Source organism: Symphalangus syndactylus, chromosome X (assembly GCF_028878055.3).
Source record: "Symphalangus syndactylus isolate Jambi chromosome X, NHGRI_mSymSyn1-v2.1_pri, whole genome shotgun sequence".
Lineage (NCBI taxonomy): Eukaryota > Metazoa > Chordata > Mammalia > Primates > Hylobatidae > Symphalangus > Symphalangus syndactylus.
In genome coordinates this window covers 45,339,574-45,365,037 of record NC_072447.2, presented here as the reverse complement: position 1 = coordinate 45,365,037, position 25,464 = coordinate 45,339,574, and the positions used below count along the sequence as shown (strand labels likewise).

The following is a 25,464-nucleotide window of genomic DNA, read 5'->3' as shown; positions in this document are numbered from 1 at the left end:
CAAAGGGTAGGAAGGTAGAGGCACAGAGAAGTGATTAATCACTTTTCCCTCCAATGAATGATCTACTGTCAAGTTCAATAATCATATTTCATCTATAAAGAGCACTTTGAGCAAAGCCTATGTTTTGCACACGTCATTACATTTGATTACAATTAAGTATAAATGTATGCCTATTATTTAGCTCTAGTTAAAATCTGCAAAAAATATAGGAGGCTTGTGGGTGATGCAAATTGGAGATTTGCATAGGTTTAGGGTACAATATTAGAAAACACTGTAGTTTTATTTTTGCTTTATGACTAAAGGGCACTGGCTGTGTTATCTTGTTTGTTCACCTAACTAAAAAACAGCAGCTAAAAAGCAACGTAACAAATTTCTTCTAACCTTCTTAACCCAGCCACTGCTGTCGCATGACTCTCACAAGTCAGAAATAAAGAACCATTTCTCTACTGAAGGTCATCAATTCATTTGAGGGCCATAGATAAGTAAAAAATAACTTAGTCTGAGACATTCAAATCACTTGCTTTTTAGGTAAATATTTTGGCTTTTAAAATGACACAAATCTGACCAAAATGTTACTCAGTTTTATGGGAACGGGATTCTTTTCTAGATAATCTTAGGGACGATCTTAACTCATATTGTTTTTTGTTCAGAGACTAGGTCTAATTTGTTAGAAGTGCTGCCATGGGATCTCATTCTACTCAACAGGAGTGCATTCTTCTTAACCAGTATCCACTAAAACTCACTCCTCCTCCCATGAAAAGAGTTACTGGTGGAAAACTCAGAGAAAACATGGAAAGGGGATTGGTGATGTCATATAAGCAGATTAGAAAACATTTTTTTAACGTTTAAAAAATAAAGAGATGAATTTTAAAATTTACAAACCAATAAGTTTGATGTTGATGAGCAACAAAATCCTGGAAAATGACATCGTACTGATTATTAATGATTACATAGGATAAGATGCTGCTGGGAATCAGCATGATACTCTCAAAATTTGCCATGTCACATGCACCTCATTTTCATTTTTGTTATGTCTACTTGATGGTTAGATGAGAAGACTGTTGTAGACAACATAACTTACGATTTTACACCACATTTTTCAAGTCCTCTTTTGAGAATATCGGGTACCAGATAAAGAACAGTGGGGCTGGGTAATAGGCTGAATTTGAAGCTGATTAAATAATGACATCTAAAGAATGTCAATTAATAGATCTAGATCAACACAAAGTAGAGTCTCTGTTTCTTCTTCAGCCATCTCTTAAGCTCAACTCAGCCCTCTGCCTGAAGACCTCATTTGGCCAGTTTTGCCCATTCATTACTACTGTGAATTCTCTTTTGTTATTTTTTTTCCTGTTTTATTCTGCGAATGGATTGAGCTAGATATGTGGAAGTTATGGGAAAGCAAATTGTAACTAAATATTGAAGAAACTTGTGTAATCGAGCTCTCCAAAAAATAAAATCCACCACTTTGAAAAGCATTAAACTCCCTGTACAGTAGATATTCAAGACTGAAATGACTCTCACCCCTAAAGGCAATTTCTGTATTGGATGAGAGGATATAATTCATTAACCTTTAAGGTCACTTGTGAATCTAATGTTTTGATATTTTCGGAATTAATCAGAAGGGAACTGACAGCATGACCTGAATCTGTCCTATATTTATATAAACATCCTGTGTAATGCACCTCATTCTTTGTGCAATCGTATACATTTTTGAATGTTAAATTTGATTTTAGGGCAAACGCTTTTTTAAAAATAATTTTAAAATAAACTTTATTAAATAATAATTTACACACAATAAACTGCCTCCATTTAAAGTGGTTCAGTGATTTTTGGCAGATGTGTACTTGTGAAACCACCACTGCAGTCAAATTACAGAACGTTCTTACTCCCCCAAAAGCCTCCTTGTGCCCCTTTGCAGGTCATTTTTCCCTTCACCCCTGATTCTACGCAACCACTGATCGTCTTTCTCTCACTATGTATTACTTTGCATTTTCAAGAATTTTCTATACATAGAATCACACAGCATTTTTGTATGTATCTGGTTTCTTATATTCAGCATAATGATTTTGTTTCCAGCTTGAGGATATTATGAATAAAACTGCTAAAATTTGTATACTTGTTTTTCTAAATGCCCTTTTTAAAATCTTACTTTTGAGAAGCATATTACTAAAATAACTTCCCAGGTTATATGTGTATTGTTCTTTCTATTCATTTCAGCGTTATCTTATTAACAAGCAACTGGAGGACATACACCAAGGATAAATTGACTAGGTGCTAACTGAATTCTGTGAGAAAGTCCTAGTTTCTAACATTCTTTCTTGGGAGCAGATGTGCAACAGCTACTTTTGCTGTATAACAAACCAACCCCAAAACTTACTGGCTTAACACAGAGGTCAGCAAGCATTTTCTATAAAGGACAACACAGTAAACACTATAGGCTTTGTGTCTTTGCATCTTTGTTGTGTGTTCTTTTTCTTTTTACAACTCTAAAAATGTAGTCATACTTAGCTGAGAGGCTGTACAGAAGCAGGCCATAGACCAAATTTGAACAATAGTTCATAAACTCTATAACACAACGGCCATTTACTTAGCTCACTATACGATGGGTGGACTGGGCCATTTATGTGGTGTGACCAGTTGTACTACTGTTTGCCAGGCATGCTTATGCATCTGTAGTCAGCTGGCAGCTGGATAAGCCATCGTGACCTGACTCATATGTCTGATGGTTGGCAGGCTGTCATCTAGGAACAGATGCAACTAGGTCTGTGTGTATCTCATCATCCAACATGCTAGTTCAGGCTAGTTCACATGGAAACTTCTCATGTTTCTGCTTGTGTCATGTTTGGTCGTGTCCATTAGCCAAAGCAAGTCATGTCATAGGGCCATCCCAGATGTAAGGAGTGGGGAAAGACTCCACCTGTTGGTGGGAAGAGATACAAAGGCACACTGCAAGAGCTGGACACCAAGGAGAGGGCTAGAACTCTTGGCCATTTTGCAAGATATCACAAAATATTCAAGAAAAGTTACAGGAAGGTTCCTCTGTGGACTAAATTCTTTTCTGAATTTAGATGTAGGTAAAATGGGGTGTGCTGTTAAAATTCATGCTTTGTGAGTAATCATTGCTAGGCTAAACTGTTTGTGGCTTCACAGCCAATGGTAGACATACAGCACCCATAATCTAGTGCTTTTAAAAATATAGGAAATACTGATTACAAACATAGTTAACCACTTATTACTACCGGGAATTTAATGAAAGCTGCTGTGATTAAATACTGAAAAAAGAAAGATTGTGAGTTTCTTTCTGGTAACTTTCAAAGCTGGTCACTCTTTTGAAAGGAATTTTATTCGTAAAGCTGTTATTTTTACTCATAATATGCTTAATATCCCCACGGCTGTAGACTGTCTAAAATGTTCCTACAATTATATGAGAATACTTTTAAAAATCATGATAATTATCAGTCTTCATGGGCACTTACTCAGATAAATTTCCCCAAGCACTTAATAGGATGAATTTATAAGCATTAAATAGAATGGGGACCATCCAGCCCTAAAATGTGACCATTCTGTCAGGCACACACTTGCCAATTTGTTGGCGTGGACCTGAGCACACTAGCAAGGACTTTGAATTAGGTCTCACTGCAAGATGGAAGCAGAAGGGCATTTCTCAGTTTATGTTTTGAAGTGTTTTGTTCAGACAGGCAACGTGCAGTTGTGTATAGTAGTGGGAGCTACCTGCTACTCCCCTTAACAATACTTTTAGCAGCAATGTTTTTCCTCCTGCAATGTGACAATATCACCATGCCATTTGGAAGAAAACAAAAAGGCTGAGTGATTCCTGGTATACTCCCAAACAGCCACCCAAACGAACAGCTGGCAGAGAAGACACCCCCTAAAACTTGGAGCAGATTCTCAGCCCCTGCAGCACCTCATGTGGTTAGAACTTCAGACTTGATGAACGCCTCCCCAACTTGCTCCCCCTCCTGAATCTTTTAATCCTCCTCCAGTCTCTTGTAATGTTCCAGCCCTTACCAGGGAATAAGACTGCAAACTGTCTTCCGTCAACTTCTTTCCAAATCCTAGTCTAGAGAAATTATAATGATGCATGATTGTCCAGTGGGCATGTATAGTTCGTCCATTTCTTTATGCAGTAAAGCCTGTAGCTTTCATCTTTTTTGCCAATCCACTATAAAAATTACATTTTATATGTCGTCCTGCTACACACACACACACACACACACACACACACACACATCTATATCTGTAAATCTTTTTCTGTCTATTCATGCTTGTATGATTGAAAGAAAAGTTTCACAAAACATTACTTACCCATACCAAATAGTACACTTTCATATTTTCTTCTTTTTTAATTTCAACTTTTATTTTAGATACAGGAGGTACATGTGCAGGTTTGTTACATGGGAATATTGCATGATGCTAAGGTTTGGGGCTCATGACCTGTTACCCAGATTGTGAGCATAGTGCCCAATAGGTAATTTTATAACCCATTCTCCCCACTCCAACCTCTACACTGTCATATTTTCTATTCTTTTCTGTTTCATTAAGAACAATACTGGTAATGATCCACTATATAGATTTCATGACGTGCTAAGGGTTCATGACCTGCAGTTTGAAAAACCACTGTACCTAGTTTTATCTCCACCTCAGGCCAGGCCATCAGAAAGCTGCATTCTTAGACCACTTTGCCTCGGCCCCCATAAGATTGCCTCAACTCAGGTGTACCTCGGCATCATGTTCCTGGCTTATGTCGAGGGGCACAGAAAACTGCTGAAGGGATTTTTCTGAAAGTCGACACCATGCAGTGTCTCCCACCTTAGGTCCCATGCAGATCTGTTTATTCAATCTAAGTCATTCCAGACTTGGATTTTCCTTTGTTTCACTTACACTCTTTCCTCCTTATCAATAATCCAAATAATAAAATCGATCATATTTCCTTTTATATTTTTTCTTTTGCTTTGACATCTGCAAAGGCCACAACCAAATTATACCCACCTTTTAAAACACTTTTTTACTGAAATATATTAGGCATATAGAAAATAAGGGAGATGCTGGTTAAAGGATACGAAACTTCAGTTAGAAGGAATAAGTTCAAGAGCTCTATTATACACCATGGTGACTATAGGTAATGAAAATCTATTATATTCTTGAAAATTGCTAAGAGAGTAGAAATGATAAGTATATGAGGTAATGCATATGTTACTTAGCTTGGTTTAGCCATTCCACAGTGTATACATATTTCAAAACATGTTATACATGATAAAGATATACAATTTTTATTTGTCAATTTAAAAAGAATAGAGAAAAATGGCTTAAACTTAAATGTACAGTTCAGTGAATTTTCACAATCTGAACACACTCATTTTACCAGCATCCAAATCAAGAAACAGAACGTTACCAGCCTTTAGAAGACCCTTTGTGTGCCCTTCTGATAGTTACCTATCCTCCAAGGGTAACCACAATCTTGATCTTGAACACCATGAAATATTCTGGCCTGTTCTTGTCCTTTATATAAATGAAATTGCACAGCATGTACTCTTTTGTGTCTGACTTCTTTAAACCTGGATTCATCCATGCTGTTGTATGAAGTGGTGGATTGTTCATTCTAATTGCTATGTAATATCCCATTGTGTCAATATCCTGCAATATATTATATACTCTACTGTTGATGGGCATTTAGTAGAAAAAGTGATGCTATAAACATTCTAAGACATGCCATTTGATGAATATATGCATGCATTCCTTTGATGACTATATCAAGGGGTAGAATTTCTGGGTTATAGGGTATGTATGTGTTCAGCTTCTGTACAGTCTTCCAAACAGTTTTCCAATGTGGTTGTACCAATTTGCACTCCTACTAACAGAGCATGAGAGTTCTAGTTGCTCCACATCATTTCTAACACTGTATTGTTTGTCTTTCTCATCCTGGTGGGTATGCATAGCAAAATTGTAATAACCACATCAAGCACTGTGATCTTCAAATCTGTGTTCTGGCTGGGCACGGTGGCTCACACCTGTAATCCCTACACTTTGGGAGGCCAAGGCAGGCTGATCACTAGAGGTCAGGAGTTCAAGACCAGCCTGGCCAACATGGTGAAACCCCGTCTCTACTAAAAAGACAAAAAATTAGCCGGACATGGTGGCAGGCACCTGTAATCCCAGCTACTTGGGAGGCTGAGGCACGAGAATTGCTTGAAGCTGAGAGGCGGAGTTTGCAGTGAGCTGAGATCGTGCCACTGCTCTCCAGCCTGGGTGACAGAGCGAGACTCCGTCTCAAAACAAAAAACAAATCTGTGTTCTAAATTTTCCTCCCTTCTTAAAGTTTTATGCTATTTATATTTCCTTAATGCTGGGTTTTATTAATTTTTAAGAGTTATACATCGTTATAAGTTGCCCTAAAGCCTTTACAGAACAATGCACGGTATAAATATGTACATAGTTTATACACAAATATGAATCCATGAATGCACAGCTAATAGTGCCATTATCAAAAATCCTACACTTTTCCTTTTCCTCTAGCCCTCACATTCAATTGGCTCAAAAGTAGCATTGATTTTATTCTATAACCTGTCATGAATTCAGCCTCTCCACAAATTCCCAGTGCTCCCTTCTTAGTTCAGACTTTCATCCACTCTTAACTGGGCTGTTGTCATCGTCTACTTGGCATACATTTCCATTCTGATCCCTACCCTATTTTCCACCCGTGTTTCTTCCCACCTCAAATTTAATTCTATTTAAAAAAGAAAGGTATTCAAAAGTACAGGTGGTGCCAATTTTTTCTTCTCTATCCATCATATGCAGAGAGGCTTCCAATTCTTTGTCGACCTGTTTCTAAGGGATGAGAGTAGGTCAAGCTGTGAGGACTTCAATTCCCACGTGAAGGTCTTATTCATATTAACTCAATAATGTGATTTGATGTCCTAATGGGGAAAGTAGTATTTTCTGCCAGTTAGTCTTCCCAAGATATCAAATCCAATATTGGCCAAATACATTTTTGAATTCACGAAAAGCATAAACTGATGTCATAACACAGCTGTATATTAACATAACAACTCTGTACCTCAGTAAATAATATGAGCGATTAGCTCACAGAGTCAGTGTAAGAAACTTGTTTCAACTCTTCATATTCTAGCAAAAAGAAAACACACGCACACACACACACACACACACACAAAACCTGATGTAAGAACTAACTAGGTGATTAAAGCCTACTTAGTTTTTAATTGAAGTGCATATTCTCTAATCCCAAGAGGCCAAACTAATCACCTTTCCCTTTTTGCTGCTTTTTTTCCTCTCTATTTCTGTAATTATTATAATCTGTCTGATATTGTGTTTAGCTATATATGGGTCTATCTTCCCTCATTAGATCATAAGCTCCTTAAGGAAAAGGCCATATTTCATTGGGATCCCACTAGTAAAAAAAAAAAAAAACAAAACAAAACTGGATTACAATGTTGAAATTTTTATATATTTCCATGTCAATCTCCAAACGCTCCTCGGTTTTTACCAACCATAAAGAAAAAATGAGAAGGGTTTAAATGATAAGCAAATACATATGTAAGTGTTCCATAAATACACTATGTTTGAAGCTATTTAAAGAACTCAATACAGGATAATATTTAATAGAGAAACTTAGTCTAGATAGAGCACATAAAAAACATCTCTTGGAAATTTGTGGATAAATAAAAATTCCTTGCATCTGTATTTTCCTTTCATCTTCAAAATATGCGTTGACAAAAGTAAGCCAGAGCTGGATACAAGATTCAGACATTGGTAGATCATTAATTGGTTAAACTGGATTTTATCTTATTTCCCCTTTTATGGATCCCTGTCTTTGTGTGGAATTCCTACCACATGCTGGCTGTTCAAGGCTTGCCACCAGGAGACTTTCTCCATCAAGCTAGGGGATATTTCTCCCTCACTGTCCGCCACCAAATCGATATTCACTTGCTCTCTGACTACTCCAGGTTTCTGCTGTCTGACAATATGAACATGGATATACCTTTTAACATGCGTGAATACTATTCGTATTTTAATCTCTCCCCACTTAATGATAGCAAATGCTGTGAATTTTATGCCTATCTCAGGCTATAGGTAGTGCCTTATCTTGCAAAAAAAAAAATCTTACTTTTCCTACTGGCTTCCTTCTTAAATATAAAAAGCAAAAAGAGAAAAGCTAAAGAGCAGTTTACAAAAGAGCAGTTTACTAAACTCAGACCTCTCATTTTCCCTCACACAACAATCTAAAACAGAATGTTAAAGTGAATTTATTTTGTTCTGTATACCTAACTATTCCTGAACATACTGAGTTCTCTTTTAAGAAATCATACCTGCCTGACAGGCTGCTTTGCACGAACACAGCATTCCCAAGCCTTCAAATTGCTGTCAGAGTCATTATGTCATCTTGACCCACAATATGGCAGTATTATCCACATTCTATAGATAAGTTAACAAAAGCCTCCAAGTGGTTAAGTGACTTGCTTGTAAAGGGTTAAGTGACCCGCCTCTAAGGTGTAGAATTGGTCTGGACACTCTGCCCCTCTATCTTCATGCCTTTGCTATAATACACAGCTACGCTTGCTGAAGATTAAGGAAGCTGCTTTTGATAAAGCGTGATTCTTGTAGATATTCATCTCAGGAAAAAAAAAAAAAACACTGGTGTCTTCATCTGTAGCATTTGATTATTACATTTTCTTTATCTGTTTCAACTTAGGATGACTTCCTTGTTCGCTTAATTGACTGGTAATTCCTTTGTTTACTTTTTTCCAAATCTCAAGAAGCAAGTCTAGAGTATTAACAATGGTTACATTAGCATTTAACATTCTTTTATGAAATTTGAGTATTTCAGAAAGGGGTAATTTAGGCAGGCATGTATGTGAACTTTGCATTTTAATTAAAAAGACTCAAAATGAAATGAACCTCTGACAGTAACAGATGACTACTTCTAAAAGCTGCATTACTACTTGATATATGCTCAGTATTTTCTTGTGGATAAGTCCTACGACTTGTTTCAAGAAAAGTGACAGGACTAAAACAATTAAGAAAGACAAAGCTGCTGTTTTTTAATCATACGTTCATAAATAAAACTAGGTTGCGAATTGTTTCCAGAGAAGCAATTGACAAAGTATGAGTAAATCACTCTAAGAACTAAAGCTGCCTTGATTTTTTTAAGGTTCAGCCAAACCTCTATCCTTGTCCAATGATGAATTTTCTTTGACAAATAAATATTTACAAAGTATGAAATATAGACTTTGTGCCTTTCCTAAGGCCAAAGCATACTGTTTAAACTAAAATTTAATAAATTTTTCTCACCTCAAATACACCAAAACAAGAACATAACTAAAAAGTAATTCTCTCTTGTAGTAGACTGTCCATGAATCTTTAGTTAGATAATATTGGCATTGTGAGTTTCGGGTAGAAAGAAAAACTGTAATTTTAGATTGATCAGAAAATCTGAGAGTATTTATGGATTTGGAGAAAACAATAAAGTCTGATAAAATAGAATTTTCTGTAACCTCCCTTATGGAGTCAAGAAGGAGGAATCTTTCAACATCCTCCCATTTTGCAGTGAAAAGTCTTCATGCAGTAAATAGTTTGGTTGGGTAGATCAAAGGGTTAATTTACTTCTGATTTGAGAAGAGACCCAGACTTCCCCGATTTTTTTACAAAAATGTGTTGTGTGGGAGGAAGGTAGAAAGAGGCCTCAGAATGAATTCACTAATTGGGGTTTTCACCTGCTGTGAGTCTAATCGAATACAAAGCCTTATTTGTAGCTGAAGAGGAAGAGAGATTATGCAGAGTGTAAGAATTTCTGCCTAGTTTTGAAATTCCTCTTATTTGGCACAATCGGTGGGGAAAGGCAGACAAATAGTTACAAGTTTGAGCTGTTGTTAAGGTAGACTAGGAATGCTGTAGTCAGATATACTTGAACCACCTTAACCAGTGATCCATTTTTAGCAGGAGGTGGTGTGGGTCATATACATGGGTTATCGCTGTAGCTGGCAGGCTAATAGGTACTCCAAATTCTTTCCCATGAAGCAGCCGTCAGCCTGTGAGGTTAATGAAGTATGGCTTTATTTTAGTGAAGATGCTAAAATTCACATCTTTTTAGATGTTCGGCTTGATATAGGTGGCTCTGTGAAGCTTTGAGAAATCTTATTAAAAGAAAACTGCATGAGAGTGAAGCAGAGCTCGACTTTATCTGGAACCTGTCTGGTGAAATCTCTGGTTTAGATGGCAGCTGGCTCACAGAGAACTTTCCTCAGCCTGGCTTACTCTGCCTCCCTAAAGAGACAGGGCCTGGAAAAATAGGCTTTTGTGTGGGTGTGAAGTGCTCTGTGTCTGAACGTAGAGGCCTCTTCATTTGCTGGTTAATGTGAACTGGCTGGATAGTCTTACATCCAGAAGATGTTGGTTTCAGATTGACCCAGGGGGATTGTTATATATATTTCAATTAGTATGCTATAATATTTGCCCTAACCAGCAATGATTCACCATACGCCAACCCATTTGTTAGATGTCTGAATCACTGTTCATTGTTAGTACTTGTACTATGCAAAGAGGAACATGGAATTCTTATGTCTTTATTGTATACCCAAATGTTGGCATTTTACTATAGAATATGTATTCTACTTAATTGAAGTGATACCTATACTCTAAATGAATTTTTATAAAGTGATGCAAGTTATACTTAAACTTAGGGAGCACAAGGCAATATAGATAGAGAGAAGCTGAACCCTAGGAGTTGGTGAAGTCTCTCGGGACCATCCCTCCAGGCAAGTACCCAGTTCAAACCATTCCTTGTCTCTGTCCTTTCCTATGCCACTCCTCATTTTTACACAGCTAGCATCAGGCCAACATTGAAACCACATGCAACCCAGAAAGGAAAAAGATGTGTTTGTGGAAGGTAGGAACAGCCTAGCTTCAGCTGTTGGCCCTTCACACCCTCCACTAGATGGGCTCATTCGAACCCAAGACCCTTCCAACAGTACACTGCAAATCCATAGCTCCAATTCAGACATCTTCCCTCTGAGCTCAAGACTCAGATGTCCAACTGTCTCTTGGATACCTGCACTTTTACATCACCACCTCCAATTCATTATGTTCAAGACTGGATTCATCATCTCCTTCCTAACCCTCTTCTGCCCCCTCCTCCTGAAATTCCTAGCTCGGAGAATGCTACTCATCCAATCTTGGTTGTCACTCAAGGACAGTGGTCCTTAACCTTCACTGCATATTAGAATCACTTGGAGAGTCTTAGAAATCCTAATGTCCAAGATCAATTAAATTAGAATCTCAGGGTGGTGAGACCCAAACATCTAAATTTATTAACAATCCCTGAGTGATTCCAAAGGGCGGCCAAGCTTGAGGACTATTGCTTTACTTCTTCCCTCTCTTCCATTCATACATCCAGTCAGTCAAGACTCCTGTAGTTGGAACCTTATTGGATCATTTTTCCACCTCCTCTGCCACTGCTGTAATTCACATCCTCCTCATAGTGCAATCTCCTTGTACCTGATGTCTGAATTCCAGACTCTGTCTTCTGATCAAGCCCCCACACCATTGCCTGAGTGATTTTTCTAAAAGACAAACCTGACAGAGCCACACTCATGCTTTAATTCTTTCTTCCTTAAAAAGCTCCCTCATACCTTTCAGGATACAAGTCAAACTCCAGATTGTCACACTAAGCCCTTTCCAGTTTGCCCATTTCTCTAACCCTTATCTTGACATTCTCTCCAACAGATCAAGCAGACCGTTGAAGCTCTTGTAAAGAACAAGCTGGTTGCATCCTTTTTACCCTCACACCTGCTGTTGTCACCATTCATAATTGTTGATTTGCCTTTACCCTCAAAAGGCCAGAAGCTCTTTGTGGGCCTACAGAGGAGGCTTCTATGAATATTTATCCAATGACTGAGTCTTGTCTGCTTTTTAGCCCCAGTGTGGGGGGTTCTGACTTTCTCCTCTATCAGTAGTCTCCAGTCAGCATCCAGTCGATTGCCCCAGAGGGTGGCTTTGGCTGGATGGGTCTCAGTTCGGTCAGGGTCCTGGGAGAAAAAGATGGTACGTTCAAACGGAGCACTTGAAGAGAGTATAATGAAAAGGCTATTTACAAGGCTCTAGGCCGAATGGTAAACTTTTGCCCAAAGGGGTGAAGGGAGGAATGGTTTGTGTAACTGGTGGAATGCTGGTGCTGTAGGAAAGGACTGGCCAACAAGACTTGTGGCTGCAGGTCAAGGAACTCAGCAGCTGCCAGGCCGGAGATCAGTAGGAGGGAACCTGAAGAATAAATACCCAAACATCACTCTCCTCCTGTCCTTTCCTCTCCTTCTATAGGCCTTTCATCACTGACTCCCAATTGGCTGAAAGCGAAAGGAAGCCAAACAGCAGGAAAGCCTGATTGATGTCCCCACAGAGGTGCAACCTCCTGGGGCACAGAGCACAATGGAGAAGGACAAAGAATAGAGATGGAGGGGAGAATGGGGAAGTATCCTGCATAGTCCCTTAGGTCAGAGATGCCCTTATTCTCTAAAGATACCCTCAAAGTTTAAGTGGTTCAAAGACCAGAGTTTTGGCTACGGGAAAATGTACTGGGTCGCCTTCTTTGACCTCATCCCATTTCATTTCTTCTTTATCTCTATATCTAGCAAATTTACTCTTCTCTGCTCTGAGCCATCAGTGAGATTGTCTATGAGTATACTAGAAAAAACACAGACCTTTCCCACAGGAAAAGAAGCCATGTCTCTTCATGGCAGCATAGCAGAATAGCTAAGCGTATGAGTCTTGGAGCTGGACTCCCCAGTTCCAATCCTTGCACCATTCTAGACAGTGGCACTGGGAACAAGTAGGTCATGGCTGATTCTGAAGTCAAAATTTTAGCTGAAGTTTATTCTGGTAGCAGAGCTGCAGGCTCTTTTCAGGTCCGTGGTTCATATCAAAACAGTAATAATAATAATGAGAAGGAGGAGAAGAAGAAACATCTACTATAAACAAACAATATATTGTCATACATGGCATCACTACATAATTTACATATAACACGAAGGTATATCAGTTATGTTCTTTTCCAAATGCTTTCCTCTGATAAGCAGAATTCATAATCTGACTGCAATTGACAACAGAACAGTCTCTGTGATGCCCACGTCATTTCTTAATACTTTCAGTATTATAATATGACATCAAGATTTGGGAACAAGTCTTCAAGTGCCTATAACTCCAGTCTAAAAAAGAACTTAAAGATGTATTTTTGAGGATTGCCATCTGTCAATTTTTTTAAAAAAGTCTGAATAGTGATTTCTTATTCCATTCTTTTTTCTTGTCAACAGATTATTCTTAGTAGTTTTCTAATTGGACACTGAGAAAAGAGACTTAAGCATTTATAGAGAAGCACGTCAGAACTCCTGAATTTTGAGCAGGTAATTTAAAAGTATAAAACAAACAAGCAAAAAACAGGAAAGGAAGAGAGTGACAAATGTCTTACTATCCAGGTGTTACAAACCTTAGTTTATCGATTTGTAATATTTACAAATGTCCATGCTCTGAGGCTTCTTTTAGTTGAAATAAACATAAACAGTAGTTAAGTGATTTGCCACACTCACACAGAGATTGGTGTCTCTGATTTACTGCAAAGGGCACATTTCCTCATTACAGGACACTAATCCCTCTTCCCCAAAGATAGGAGCAGACCTAGAATATACTCTTAGACCAAGGGACAACTTCAGCCAAAGCAAATCTTAGTGTGCCCCCCTCAGACCGTAACAGCAGCTGCCTCCACAACTCACTAGCTAAAAATTGCTAAAGGGCAACACTAAGTGATCTCAGTGCATGAGCCAGAATGCCAGAAGAAGTGCCATATTTGCTTAAAAATAGCAATACCGATCATACTTACATGCACATATCTTTAGTGATAACATTTACCTTTATATTTGATTTGTTAAAGGTAATAAAGAATCCTGGCATTCCCTTTTGCTTTTGTCCACGTACTTTATTTTTGCCTCTTTTGCCATGCTGTAGCGTTAGATAAAGCAAAATGGGTGTCCTTCCACCTAAAACATTCTAGGGGGAAAAATGGTGAGCAGAAAAGGATTATTTTAAAAGAAGCCAGACATAGTGGCATGCACCTGTCATCACAGGCACTTGGAGGCTGAAGTGGGAGGATTGCTTGAGCCCAGGAGTTGGGAGACCAGCCTGGGCAACACAGTGATAACCCCCATCCCTTAAGAAATAAATTTTAAAAAGGGGACCACATTTAAACTGTAGACCGAAGTGGAATGAATCAATCAGAAAGGAGAATGGAAAGCAAATGTTTGAAAGAAAATAAAAAGAAAAGCAAGCCAACAAAATAAATGGACAAAGAAGGACGGTGAAAATATCACTAACAGTTTATCATAAGATGCTCTTTGGATGCCAATCTAAGGTGTTATGTGAAGTTTGCAGAAAATCCTTGTGCTAATGAAGGCTTTCTTCTTCTTTTGAATATTTCCAAGCTTGAAATAATTGTGTGTAGTTAACTTCTATCATCATATTGCAAACTCTAAAATTAGAATTATTTGAACTGTTCAGGCCCTGTAACTTTTCCAATAAAATATTCTATTGGAAACGAGTTCCTTCTAGATCTTCCTAAAAGAATACGAAAGGACCAAACCATCCAACAGCACTGGCGGTATTGTCTTCATTTAGAGAGTCCATACCGGTGATTCTCAAACATTAGTATGCTCAGAGTTTCTGGTTCAGTAGGTCTGGGCCGGTCCCAGGGCATTTTCATTTCTAAGAAGTTCGCAGGTGATACTGATACTGCTGTTCCCAGGGACTACATTTAAGATCCGCTGCTATGTCACAAATCCACATACGAAGTCTTTTTAACAATCCCTTTTAGCCCAGGATGAGCCTAACGGCAATTTCACGTCCTTATCGCCGGCCACTTTAATCTTCAACTGAGGAGGGAGAGTGAGAATTATGTATATAATTTTTTTCTTTTATTTTTTAAAAAGAAAACTCCAAGCCCACACTCTTAATTATCTGGGATGAGGTCATTTGCACCTGGGTCATTTATTTAGGCAACAAGTAGTCTTGCTAGAGGCTTTTAGGAGGTGTTAGCAGAGCAGTGTGTGGCTTCCAGGTTCCTGGGTCTACCTTAAATCCCCAACCTCTTTCTTTCTTTCTTTCTTTCTTTCTTTCTCTTTTCTTTTTCCTTTCCTCTTCGAAAGCCCCAACTGCCTGCCCAGTCTCTGGGTGTACGGGTTCCCAGGTCCCTAGGTGGGGGCGGAGCCCGACACGGCCCCGCCCCGTCTGACCGCAGCGCCCCCTCCCCGGCCCGCCCGCGCCGGCTCCTCCGCAGTGCTTTCAGCTGTGGGCTTGGGCGGCGGCGGCGGCGGCGCTCCACTTTCGAGGAGCCCGGCGGCTCTGGGAAGCTCACTCCTCCACTCGTACCCACCCTCGACCGCGGAGCCCTTGCAGCCATGAGGGAACAGCTCAAAGGGTAAGTGGATCGCGGCCCCGGCCCCGTCTGATCGCCGCAATCCGTGCACTTGTGGCGCGAGCAGGGGGCAAGCTGAGGCGGTCAAAACTTGGACAGGCGCGGCGGCTGGACCCGGGGCGCCGGGCGGCTGGGCGTCTAGGAACCTCTCCCGCGGGTTCCCGCGGCGCGGCTGCAGGTGCGCCCCCGGGGTTTCTCCCCAGGCGCCGGGCTAGTGGGGGAACCTCTTCCCTCGGCTTTGGGACGGGCTCGGAGAGAAAAAGCTGATTTCTCCCCGTCCGCAGAGGGGATAACGCGTTCCTCACGCGGGGATTGGGGCCGGGGGAGCTTTTCGCTCCTTTCCAGGCTGCCAGTGTGGACATGAGCAAGGCTGGCTGTTCCTAAATCGTCGCTCTTACTCGCAGAAGGAAGGGGCGCACGCGGCTCTACCTTCCATTGCACTGCAAGTGCCAAAAGGTCAACTTTCTGCCTGATTTCTTCCGAGGATTCCAACTGACATTTCCCTCGCTGCATTTTCTACCGTGCTCATTCCATGCCCCAAGACCTGCAGAAATCAGGAAAGAAAGAACAAACAACTAAAGCCCAGAAGTCAAAGATTTCAGGGGGGGGGATTTTTGTTTATTTGGGCTTTTTTTTTGTTTTTGTTTTTTTGCCCTTTGGGATTGGGTGTGGAGTCATTTCTTGGGTGTTCTCTCGCATTTCTCCAGGTGTCTGTGCTCATCTTCAAGCAAAGTTTGTCACTCCCAATCCGAGCACGGCAATAAAAAGGGCAGAACACTTTGCTTATATTAGTCAAATTTGAAGTTAAGTTTGAAGCTTTAAATTGAAGGGGTTTAGTTGCTTGAGGGAGGCATAATATTAATTATAAACTGTTTTTACATCGTGAAAAAAATCCATCCGATTTAAGTGGTGAACTTTTAAATGGCGTCTTTAAGTGAAATCTACATTTTTCCTTGGGCAATAAACTCTTCTTGGTCTTCTGCTTTATCCCTGTCATCTCTCCTTGTCACCCACCCCCCCCCCACCCCCAATCAGCCTTTCTTTTTTTGCCTAGATTTTTTATTGCCTTTTACTCAAGCCCCTCTTTGGAGGATACATTTGCTGTTGGAGAAGCGAGAGGAGCAAATGAAGCAACACGGTTATATGAAAGGTCTCTGACCCTTGAACACCGTGGAATTGGTTTCAGTCATCATTGTTTGATCTCCGATTGGACACGACCCTGAAAAGAAATTGCTTTGGCCAAAGTTGAGGGTGGGTGGGAGTTAAACCTTGAAAAGCAAATAGAACGGAGGACAAGTAACAGCTGGAACAGCCACGGAGGCAATCATCTTTGTCCTGGCTTTAGCCAAACAGAATAAAATGGTAAATATCCCAGGGAACAAGAAATGGGAACTAGAATGGATTTCTGATGCTTATATTGATGCCCATCCCTCCAAACCCCTGCCCCACGGTAGCAGAAACTTTAAAATATATTTTACCATCCACACCCTGCCAGTATTCCAGCAATGCAAGCCAAGTTCAACAATTCAGCATGCAAATGCCAAGGTTCCTCTAGAAAAAGAGTCTGATCCTCAGATTAAAGGGAAATCATTTGTGTGTGTGGATCAATGGGCTCCAGATTATATATGAAACCAAACTCTAATCCTCTGCAAATCGCAAGAGAACGCTACCTTTTTATATTGCTGCATAGCGATTAGTTTTCTCCCTGGGAAGTAGTGGACAGATAGTTTTTTAAAAGCCTGTTGGGAATATTTTCAGTACCAAATAACAATGGTGGCAGAAGAAATCTTATTTTCATTAGGCAACTGCCATTTTCCCAGCCACAGCAGTAGATATTTGTTACTTTTTATAAGTGTTTAATGTTTGTTTTTAAGAAACTAAAAAAGCAACTCCGATAAGTGATTATTCCAGCACTGACAGCAGGAACAGCTCTGAGGCAGTTATAATAACCTTGCACACCACTTGAAACTAAAGAAGGTGAGAGAAAATTTAAATTGTATGGTAGGAAATTAGGTCAGCCTTGTGCTCAGTAGAGTAATGCTTTAATTTCTTATTATTGACAAGTAGGTGTTGCCGGGGTCTTTTGTCATAGTCAATGATTTTATATTTTAATTTGCGTCAGGGTCCTATCACAGCCTCAAATAAAAGGGAAAAAGAGAGATCATGGTTTGTACAAAGAAGAAGAAGCGGGGAAATCTTCATATAAATACTGCTCGGAGAGGCATATCTGATGCCAGGCTTTGGAATCAGCAGGGCCAAAATCAATAACATTTTTTAAAGATGTAAAGAGCGTTTTAAGGATTATTTATGAAGCTGATCTCTGTGTTAATGTACGTACAGACTTGTGATCTATGTTGAACATTATTGTTCTCAGAAAGGCCAAACAAAGATGTACCCATTAACATGTGAACAGGTTTCAGAATTTCCTTTTTGGTTGTTCATGGTATGTGGGGAGTGTATTTCCGATGTGGAGAGTGAAATGCAGAAAAGAGACAATTACCAAAAACAGTGGCCACCCACCCTTCCCCTCCCTCCTCCCTAGCACACCATGTTTTTCTATATTGTCTGCATATTCCAGGTAAATGTGGGCTCTTCTCATGGAGTTATTGAGAATTCTCTACTGTTTTTGAAGGCAGGCACAGAGTAAGAAACGAAGCTGTAAAATCGGTATTGATCACAGACAAAACTTGGTTTGTCCTTCAGGGTACAAGATAGATATGAGTTATGCAGATTTGTGCTTACTATTTCATCCAGTCCATATTCACAGTTCCTATTTTGGAGGGTGAAATGTGACCCAGTAGGGCTCTGGGTTCATCACAGGTAGAAAATAACACGCCGTGAAGTGAATATTTCGTTCATCATATAGTTATCAAAAAATCTGAAGGTTTTTTGGCTACGTTGCCAAGCATTTTTAGCATTAAATGATTAAAAGACTGTTTTTCTCGTTTTAAGGATTAGTCACACCCTTTATTCTTTTCTTCTTTCCACTTGTGCTCACTTCTTTTGCTTAGAACTGGTTTGCAATTGAAGTGAAACTAAGACTGCAAAGGTGAAATCTAAATCTGTTTTTCTAGTTCTTTCGCATTGCTTAAAAATAAAAGGTTTGTGTGTTGAAGGTGAAAAAGGTTAGCTTCTGGAATTGTTTGAGGAGTTCATTTATCTATGTTATTCAAGTCCCCCAGAATCACAGATAATTGGGAGAATAGTACCTATCAAGGACTAGCATCTTAACTCACAAATGGGCAATGGAATTGGGGGCTTAGAATTTCTTCCTTCTTCCAGTAAAGGAGATTTTCAGTTTTGCCGAGGACTGGTGGATTAAAAAATAATAATTTCTAAAACTCTTTTCATAATTTTAACCTTCAAAATACTTTAAAAAGGTAGAAGTGTTTGTATGCCAACAGTCATGAGATTTCTTTCGAAGATGGGGAGCTACACGAAGCCCTCATTCATTCTATGTGGGATTCTCCTGTAAATTGTATACACTGTTTCCCTTTCCTTTTAGAATTGTGTTTGGTACAAGTTTATTTCTTGCCTATGTTCCTCTAATTTGAAGTCCATTCCAGATGGTGGCTTTTCACGGTGGTTCCCTGTCTCTGTCTGATCAGGCTTATCAGCTCAGCTAAATGTTTTTCTGCAGACCTATGGAAGATGCTACGGTCCTTACAAATATCCTGGAGATGGGACATTGTTGTTACACAGTGTGACTAGTAAGGGCCTGTGTGAGCCCTTGTACATGTGGGCACACATGTGTGTGCTTCCTCTCTTCGCTCTTCCTTTCTCCCTAGTGCTTATATCACATCTGGATGACCTTTGGAAATAGAGGAGGCCTAAATGCAGGGTGGTCTCAATAGAAGGTAACCTTTTCTTGCTCTGCACTTATATACGGAATTGGTATACACTCACTTTCCGAGCTGAGAAATGCCTGAGAACAAGCAACACTTTTTCCATGAAGCTGCAAGCTGCAGCCTCCTTGTGCTGTGCATATAAAGTACCGGTCCCGCCTACCCCTTCTCCAGATCATAAACCGGCTTGGTCATGGGGTTTCCTAAAACCCCTTAACGCATAGAGACCACATCTCCTGCTCTTCTTGCTCTTTAAGACTTGAATGTCACTCTGTTATATTCCCTCAACTGATAGGCCCTTGTTATAGTCCTCAGATGTGAGTTGTCTCTATGGAAAAGTAAAACAGAAATAAACATATTTGGAAGACAGTGAAACAGCACTTCACAAGTGAACATTTTCTTGCAAATTGATTTCAATAGCCCTCACTGTTCAATCACTGACTAGTAAATATCATAGGGACGGTCTTTGAAGTTGTACAGTTTGGGTGATTTCTGTATGTCTTTATGAGGTTTATGATTGTATTCCATTTCTTAAACCAACTTAAATGGTTGTTTTAACTTACTGTTTTTAAACGTAGGTGATAACACGTAGTGTGTTGGTTTTGCTCTCTAGGAAGGGTCTTTCTTCGCCTTGATTGACTTAACTACAGTTGGATCCACATCTATATTGTAATCAACTAATAACAGATTTGCTTTTAATAGATGACAATTTGAGGGGCACATGATACCAAAAGCGACCACATATCGAGCACCAAATGGTGCCGGTCACTTACCTATGTCAACTAATCCTTTAACCCTCCAAGGTAAGCAGGCTTGCTTTAAATGTCACCGCCAGTAGGGCGCAGAGCCCTAAAATTCAAAACAGAGGCTAAGGCCATTTGACATTGTTGCCTCTCCAGACTCCTCTTTCTGTGTGAGGCCCCTGTACTTTCTGGTCCTCTTGAAATGCCCCAATTTAAGCGATTTCTCTTTTTTCCTTCCTTCCCCTTCCCCCCAAAAGTTTATGAATAGGCTCTGCATATGAGTACCCAAATATCATTCAAAACTGCATTTTACCGTATCAAAGCCGTCATGCAATCCCTGAAAACTGGAAATACGACGCTATGGTGATTTATGTAGATGGGTCAAAGTAAGGAAAAAGTATATGTAGTTATTTCTCCAGGGTTTATTCATGTAATTGAATGAGGAACAAAGGTGTTTTGTTCTTTTTGTGGCAGGAGCTGATAGCCAGCAGCCACACTTCAAGAAATGGAAGACAGCTGTGAATGCTTCATTCAGGCCCAAGTAAATATAGGGAGAGGTGTAGTGTATAGCGTACTGAGTTTAAAGAAAAAAACACTTGAAAGTAATGGGAAGAAGGAAGTCAGGCACTGGATATACCTTAAGCTGAAATGAAATACGGGTATCATGGATATGAGATCTGGATATGTAGAGGAAAGAGTAATGGAAAAATGTCAGGGGCAGTGAAAGCAAATGAGAAGTGAGATGATTTGTGTTTATTGAACTAATGTCCGGTATCTCTTTGACAGAGTTGAATAATAATCAGTTGTCAGTGTCCTTTCTGTAGTGTTCCACATTGGATAGGTGAAGAAATCCTGATAGTCAATTATTGATCACATAACAAGGTCAATTTATCATAACTGAAGCACAATCGATTTGTGGGTGCAAAGAAGAAACAAATTCTGGAACCGAATAGTGTTTATATTGCTTTTCCCTTTGGAAACAAAGCAGAAAGGGGCCTTTCTGCTTGTAAGATAAACATTTCTTCAGTACACTATGGAAGTGCTTTGAAATAAAGATTCTGAATGGTTCAAAAGCAAATCACGTTGTTCTTGTTTCCTTTTTTCCTGTTTTCTTGACTACTCATTGGAAATGCTAAAGTCTTTCTTTATGTTTTGTGTTTTAGCCACGAGACTCAAACAACTTGCTGGGACCATCCCAAAATGACAGAGCTCTACCAGTCTTTAGGTAAGGACATGGCCATGTTTCCTCCAAGTTAAATGACAGGTGACTTTTAGGATAAAGTAGTTTGCAGTGTGAAAGTTACTTGCTATATAAATACATCACTGGATTGTTTCAAGGTCGCAGTGGCACCTTCCTATCCAAAATTGACAATCAGCTTTCTTTTTTTCAGAGGTTCCTTAAAAACAAGTTTTAGAAGTTGATTGATTCCTAAAAATTCGGTATACCTGAGAGGGCCTAAAGGTCTTTGTCATTTTCCTTGGTGCCTAAAATGATGGAAAAACAGTTGCAATTTACGGCTGTTTTTTTTTTTTTTTTTTTCTTCCCACTAAGATAGAAACCTGTTTCAGGTGCTTATTGATTTCTTCCATGTGAAACCAAGACAACCCTTTTGCCAAACCACAGATGTTGTGTAAAGGAATTTTCTGCCGTCTTTCCGGTGCTCACAATTCCCAAGGCCTGGCGGGTCATTAATGTGAACATTTAAATGATTTCTTTAGTATGGCTTGTTTTGTGTTTACGTAAGAGCCTGACAGTTGTATTTTCCTTCCCCTCATAACTTGAATTTTATATTCAAGAGCATACAAATAAGGGTTTGAAAACACCAGTCTTTTTACACTGGACAAATGTCCAGATGTCTGGTTTGTTGTTTTAGATCTACAGGGAATATTCTGAAATGAATTATCTTAAGTTGCAGCTTGTTTTGGGTTTTGTTTTGGGACAGGGTCTTGCTCTGTCTCCCAGGCTGGAGTGCAGTGGTGCGGTTATAGCTTATTGCAGCGTCGAACCCCTGGGCTCATGCGGTTCTTCTGCCTCAGCCTCCTGAGTAGCTGTGACTACAGGAATGCACTACCACACCCAGCTCATTTTTAAAATTTATTTTTATTTATTTTTGTAGAGTTGGGTCTCACCATGTTGCCCAGGCTGTGTTTTTATATATTTTTTTAATATCAAAACGTCATGTCTTTTCTACTTTTTCAAGCCTGCATTTCTGTGAATGGACATGTTGATAGACAGACACATAAGGCGATATCTTTGGATTTAAGGTTATGTGATAAACACCGTGGGAATCAGGGTACTTAAACATAAGTTCTGTGTAGGTATATGTAAGTGGGGTGTGTGTGTGTCAGGGGGTACGTAGCTATTACTGCTTTTGTGTCACAGATTCTCACAAAATGAATTGCAGCTATAGAGACACCAAGGACTAGAGATTAAATTTCTTCTAGAAAACCTGAAAATTGTAAATAAAAAACATGAAAAAGGAAAAACAAAGTCACTTATACTAGCCAGAGAGATCCAATACATTTCGAGTAATATTATGTCATTTCAGTCTGGTTGTAAGTGTGTAAACGTTTAAAATTTTAAATAAAATTGGGACCAGCTAATTTTCAAGTGCTACATTTCCAGCCCCTACAGAATGTTTCTGGCTTACAATTGTGGACTGTTTATACCACAGGTGGAAAACGTGAATGCTTATCTTTTGGCAAATGAGAGAATGAAAAGGCTTCATCTGAAGTGGGCAGCAGCTGTCCTGGGCAAGCTGGTCTTTCTATCCCAGTACTCCCAGGACCCCTGATTGTACAAGAGAAAAACTAGAAATCTGTCCACAAAGAGCTAATTTAAATTTGTCTGTGGGCCTCCTGATCATAACCTGTGGTTTACACAGATTTAGCCCACTTCCAACGTTTCCTACTCTAATTACAGTAATTTCTAGTTGTAGTATTTTAATTCACTCTTATTTTAAAATCATTATTATTATAGAATTAATACCTATTCATATTTTTTAAGTTTAAAAATATAGACAGGCTAACCTAACAATAAAGAAGAGACAAATCATTCATAACCCCACTTCTTAGAGTTAGCTGCTGTTTAATAATCTAGGATCTTCAAAAATGTCTTTCTATACATATATTTTTATAGAAGTTGAATCATTCTGTCTTATAACTTGCTTTTTTTTTTTCACTGAAAAGTAATGTATTACCATGGCCATATTTCCATTTTGTTGTATTCTCTACCACTTTCAATTACTCTGTAATGAGAAATTGCAAACATGTTTGAGGAAAAGCTAATTATGGACTATCAATGAATACATGTTTGCTCCTTTAATACAAATAAAATATGCATTTAGTCATTATATTTCTAAAATTTTCTCCATAGTGTAGATGTGGTGATAAACTCAAAACTGATAATCTCTCATGACTTGTGACACTGGGCTTGTGACATCACTCAATTTTGAATGATAACAGAATTTTACAGTTGCAGGGGATTTTAGAACTCATTTATTGCAAACTTTCTCTTTTATAAAATCAACTTTCAGGTATAATTTTTATATAATAAAAGGAAGTCATCGTGTGTGATCAATTCCAGCCCCCTTTGAAATTCTGTTTCTTGCTAGCCCAATAACAAACCATTTGCAAGTGAACTAAGTGTCGAAATTTGCTTTTCACCTTTCAGAGTTAATATTTCCAATAGTTTTGTAAGAATGAAACATTCGTTGGGCTTTTATCCAAGTGGCAATTCATCAAATAATATCTCCCATTTATCGCGGGCCTATTGTATGTTTTCTTTTTTTTTTTTTTTTTTTTTTTTTTTTTTTTTTTTTTTGAGACGGAGTCTTGCTGTGTCACCCAGGCTGGAGTGCAGTGGCGCGATCTCGGCTCACTGCAAGCTCCGCCTCCCGGGTTCAGGCCATTCTCCTGCCTCAGCCTCCCGAGGAGCTGGGACTACAGGCGCCCGCCAACACGCCCGGCTAATTTTTTGTATTTTTAGTAGAGACAGGGTTTCACCGTGTTAGCCAGGATGGTCTCGATCTCCTGACCTCGTGATCCGCCCGCCTCGGCCTCCCAAAGTGCTGGGATTACAGGCTTGAGCCACCGCGCCCGGCCCTATTGTATGTTTTCCACATGGAACGTGCCAGCAACCAACCTGCATGGTGGATGGTATCAACATCCACATTTCACAGGACAGCGAAGCCAGGCTCAGGGAGGAATTGATCAGGGCTACACAGTTATGTGGGGCTACACCTGGATTTGTCCTCAGTTTTCTGTTAGTACTTTCACTGTTCTCATTGATTTTATTTACTAGGTAAAGTATATTTATGTTAGTTACTACATACCTGTTACACGTATATAGGAACTGATAGTTTTACCTATGAATAGTAAGTTACTTGAGTGGTATTTCTGGAAATGGTATGGTGGGTTCCTAAACAATGGGCACTCCTTTCACTGTTGCCTGGCACATATAGAATGATGGTTATATGGCTACATCCTTTTTTGTTTGTTTGTTTTTTGAGACAGAGTCTCACTCTGTCACCCAGGCTGGAATGCAGTGGCATGATCTTGGCTCATGGCAACCTCCGCCTCCCCAGGATGAAGCGATTCTCCTGCTTCGGCCTCCCAAGTAGCTGGGATTACTAGGCACCCACCACCATGCCCAGCTAATTTTTGTATTTTTACTAGGGATGGGGTTTTGCCATGTTGGCTAGTCTGGTCTCGAACTCCTGACCTCAGGTGATCCTCCCACCTTGGCCTCCCAAATTGTTAGGATTATAGGCGTAAGCCACCGCGTCCAGCCTGCCTACATCCTTGAGATCCCATATAAGATTAACTACCAGCACTGCCTTTCCCCCTCTCCAAAATTATAGTATTTCAAAGTCGAAACATAAGCAGAAAATACTGAAAAGAAACTTTTCATTGATTCTTAGTTTTTACTTATTAGTTTATATTTTTCTTCTTCAAGAGGTATCCCTTTAGGTCCAAATTGCTCTTTGAGCTGGATGAAATGGTCGGAAGCCTTCAACTACAGTCAGTTCATGAAAGGTATCTTGAAAGCAGAAATGGTGTTGTGGTCTGGCATGTCAAATGTTTAAGACCACATCTAGCCCCCTCTCCTAATTGAACCTGAATCTCATGTCTCTGGTGAGGTGCTGAAAATATCAAGATGTTGCTTTTTCCCTCTGTACCCCCACTCCAGACATACTCTACTGTGGAAGCTACAGTGGTTCACAGTATGCATGGTAGGTTACACATTCCTAGAGACGCCCACTTCTAAGGAGATTTCCATTCTCTAATCTGCCAAAGTTCCCAAGCAGCCTGTTCAACACATGTTTATGTTACCTGCCTTGCCCTCAAAAGCGTTCAGGTGTTCTCCTGCACCCAGGGTTTGATC

The 25,464-nt window shown here is 39.6% G+C and overlaps 1 protein-coding gene across 9 annotated transcripts in view; it reads left to right on the top strand.

Moving 5' to 3' along the window:
- Positions 1 to 25,464, top strand: part of DMD (dystrophin) — a 2,284,432-nt gene that overhangs the window by 2,121,082 nt on the left and 137,886 nt on the right. For 5 of the 9 annotated variants that reach the window (XM_063634262.1, XM_063634265.1, XM_063634264.1 and 2 more), the window contains one exon: positions 21,242 to 21,303. In XM_063634262.1, coding sequence (XP_063490332.1) covers positions 21,242 to 21,303 — 62 coding nt within the window. Of the gene's footprint in view, positions 1 to 15,304; positions 15,494 to 21,241; positions 21,304 to 25,464 lie in introns of those variants that run through there. The other 4 variants (XM_055269132.2, XM_063634268.1, XM_063634267.1 and 1 more) reach the window with 3 other exon arrangements.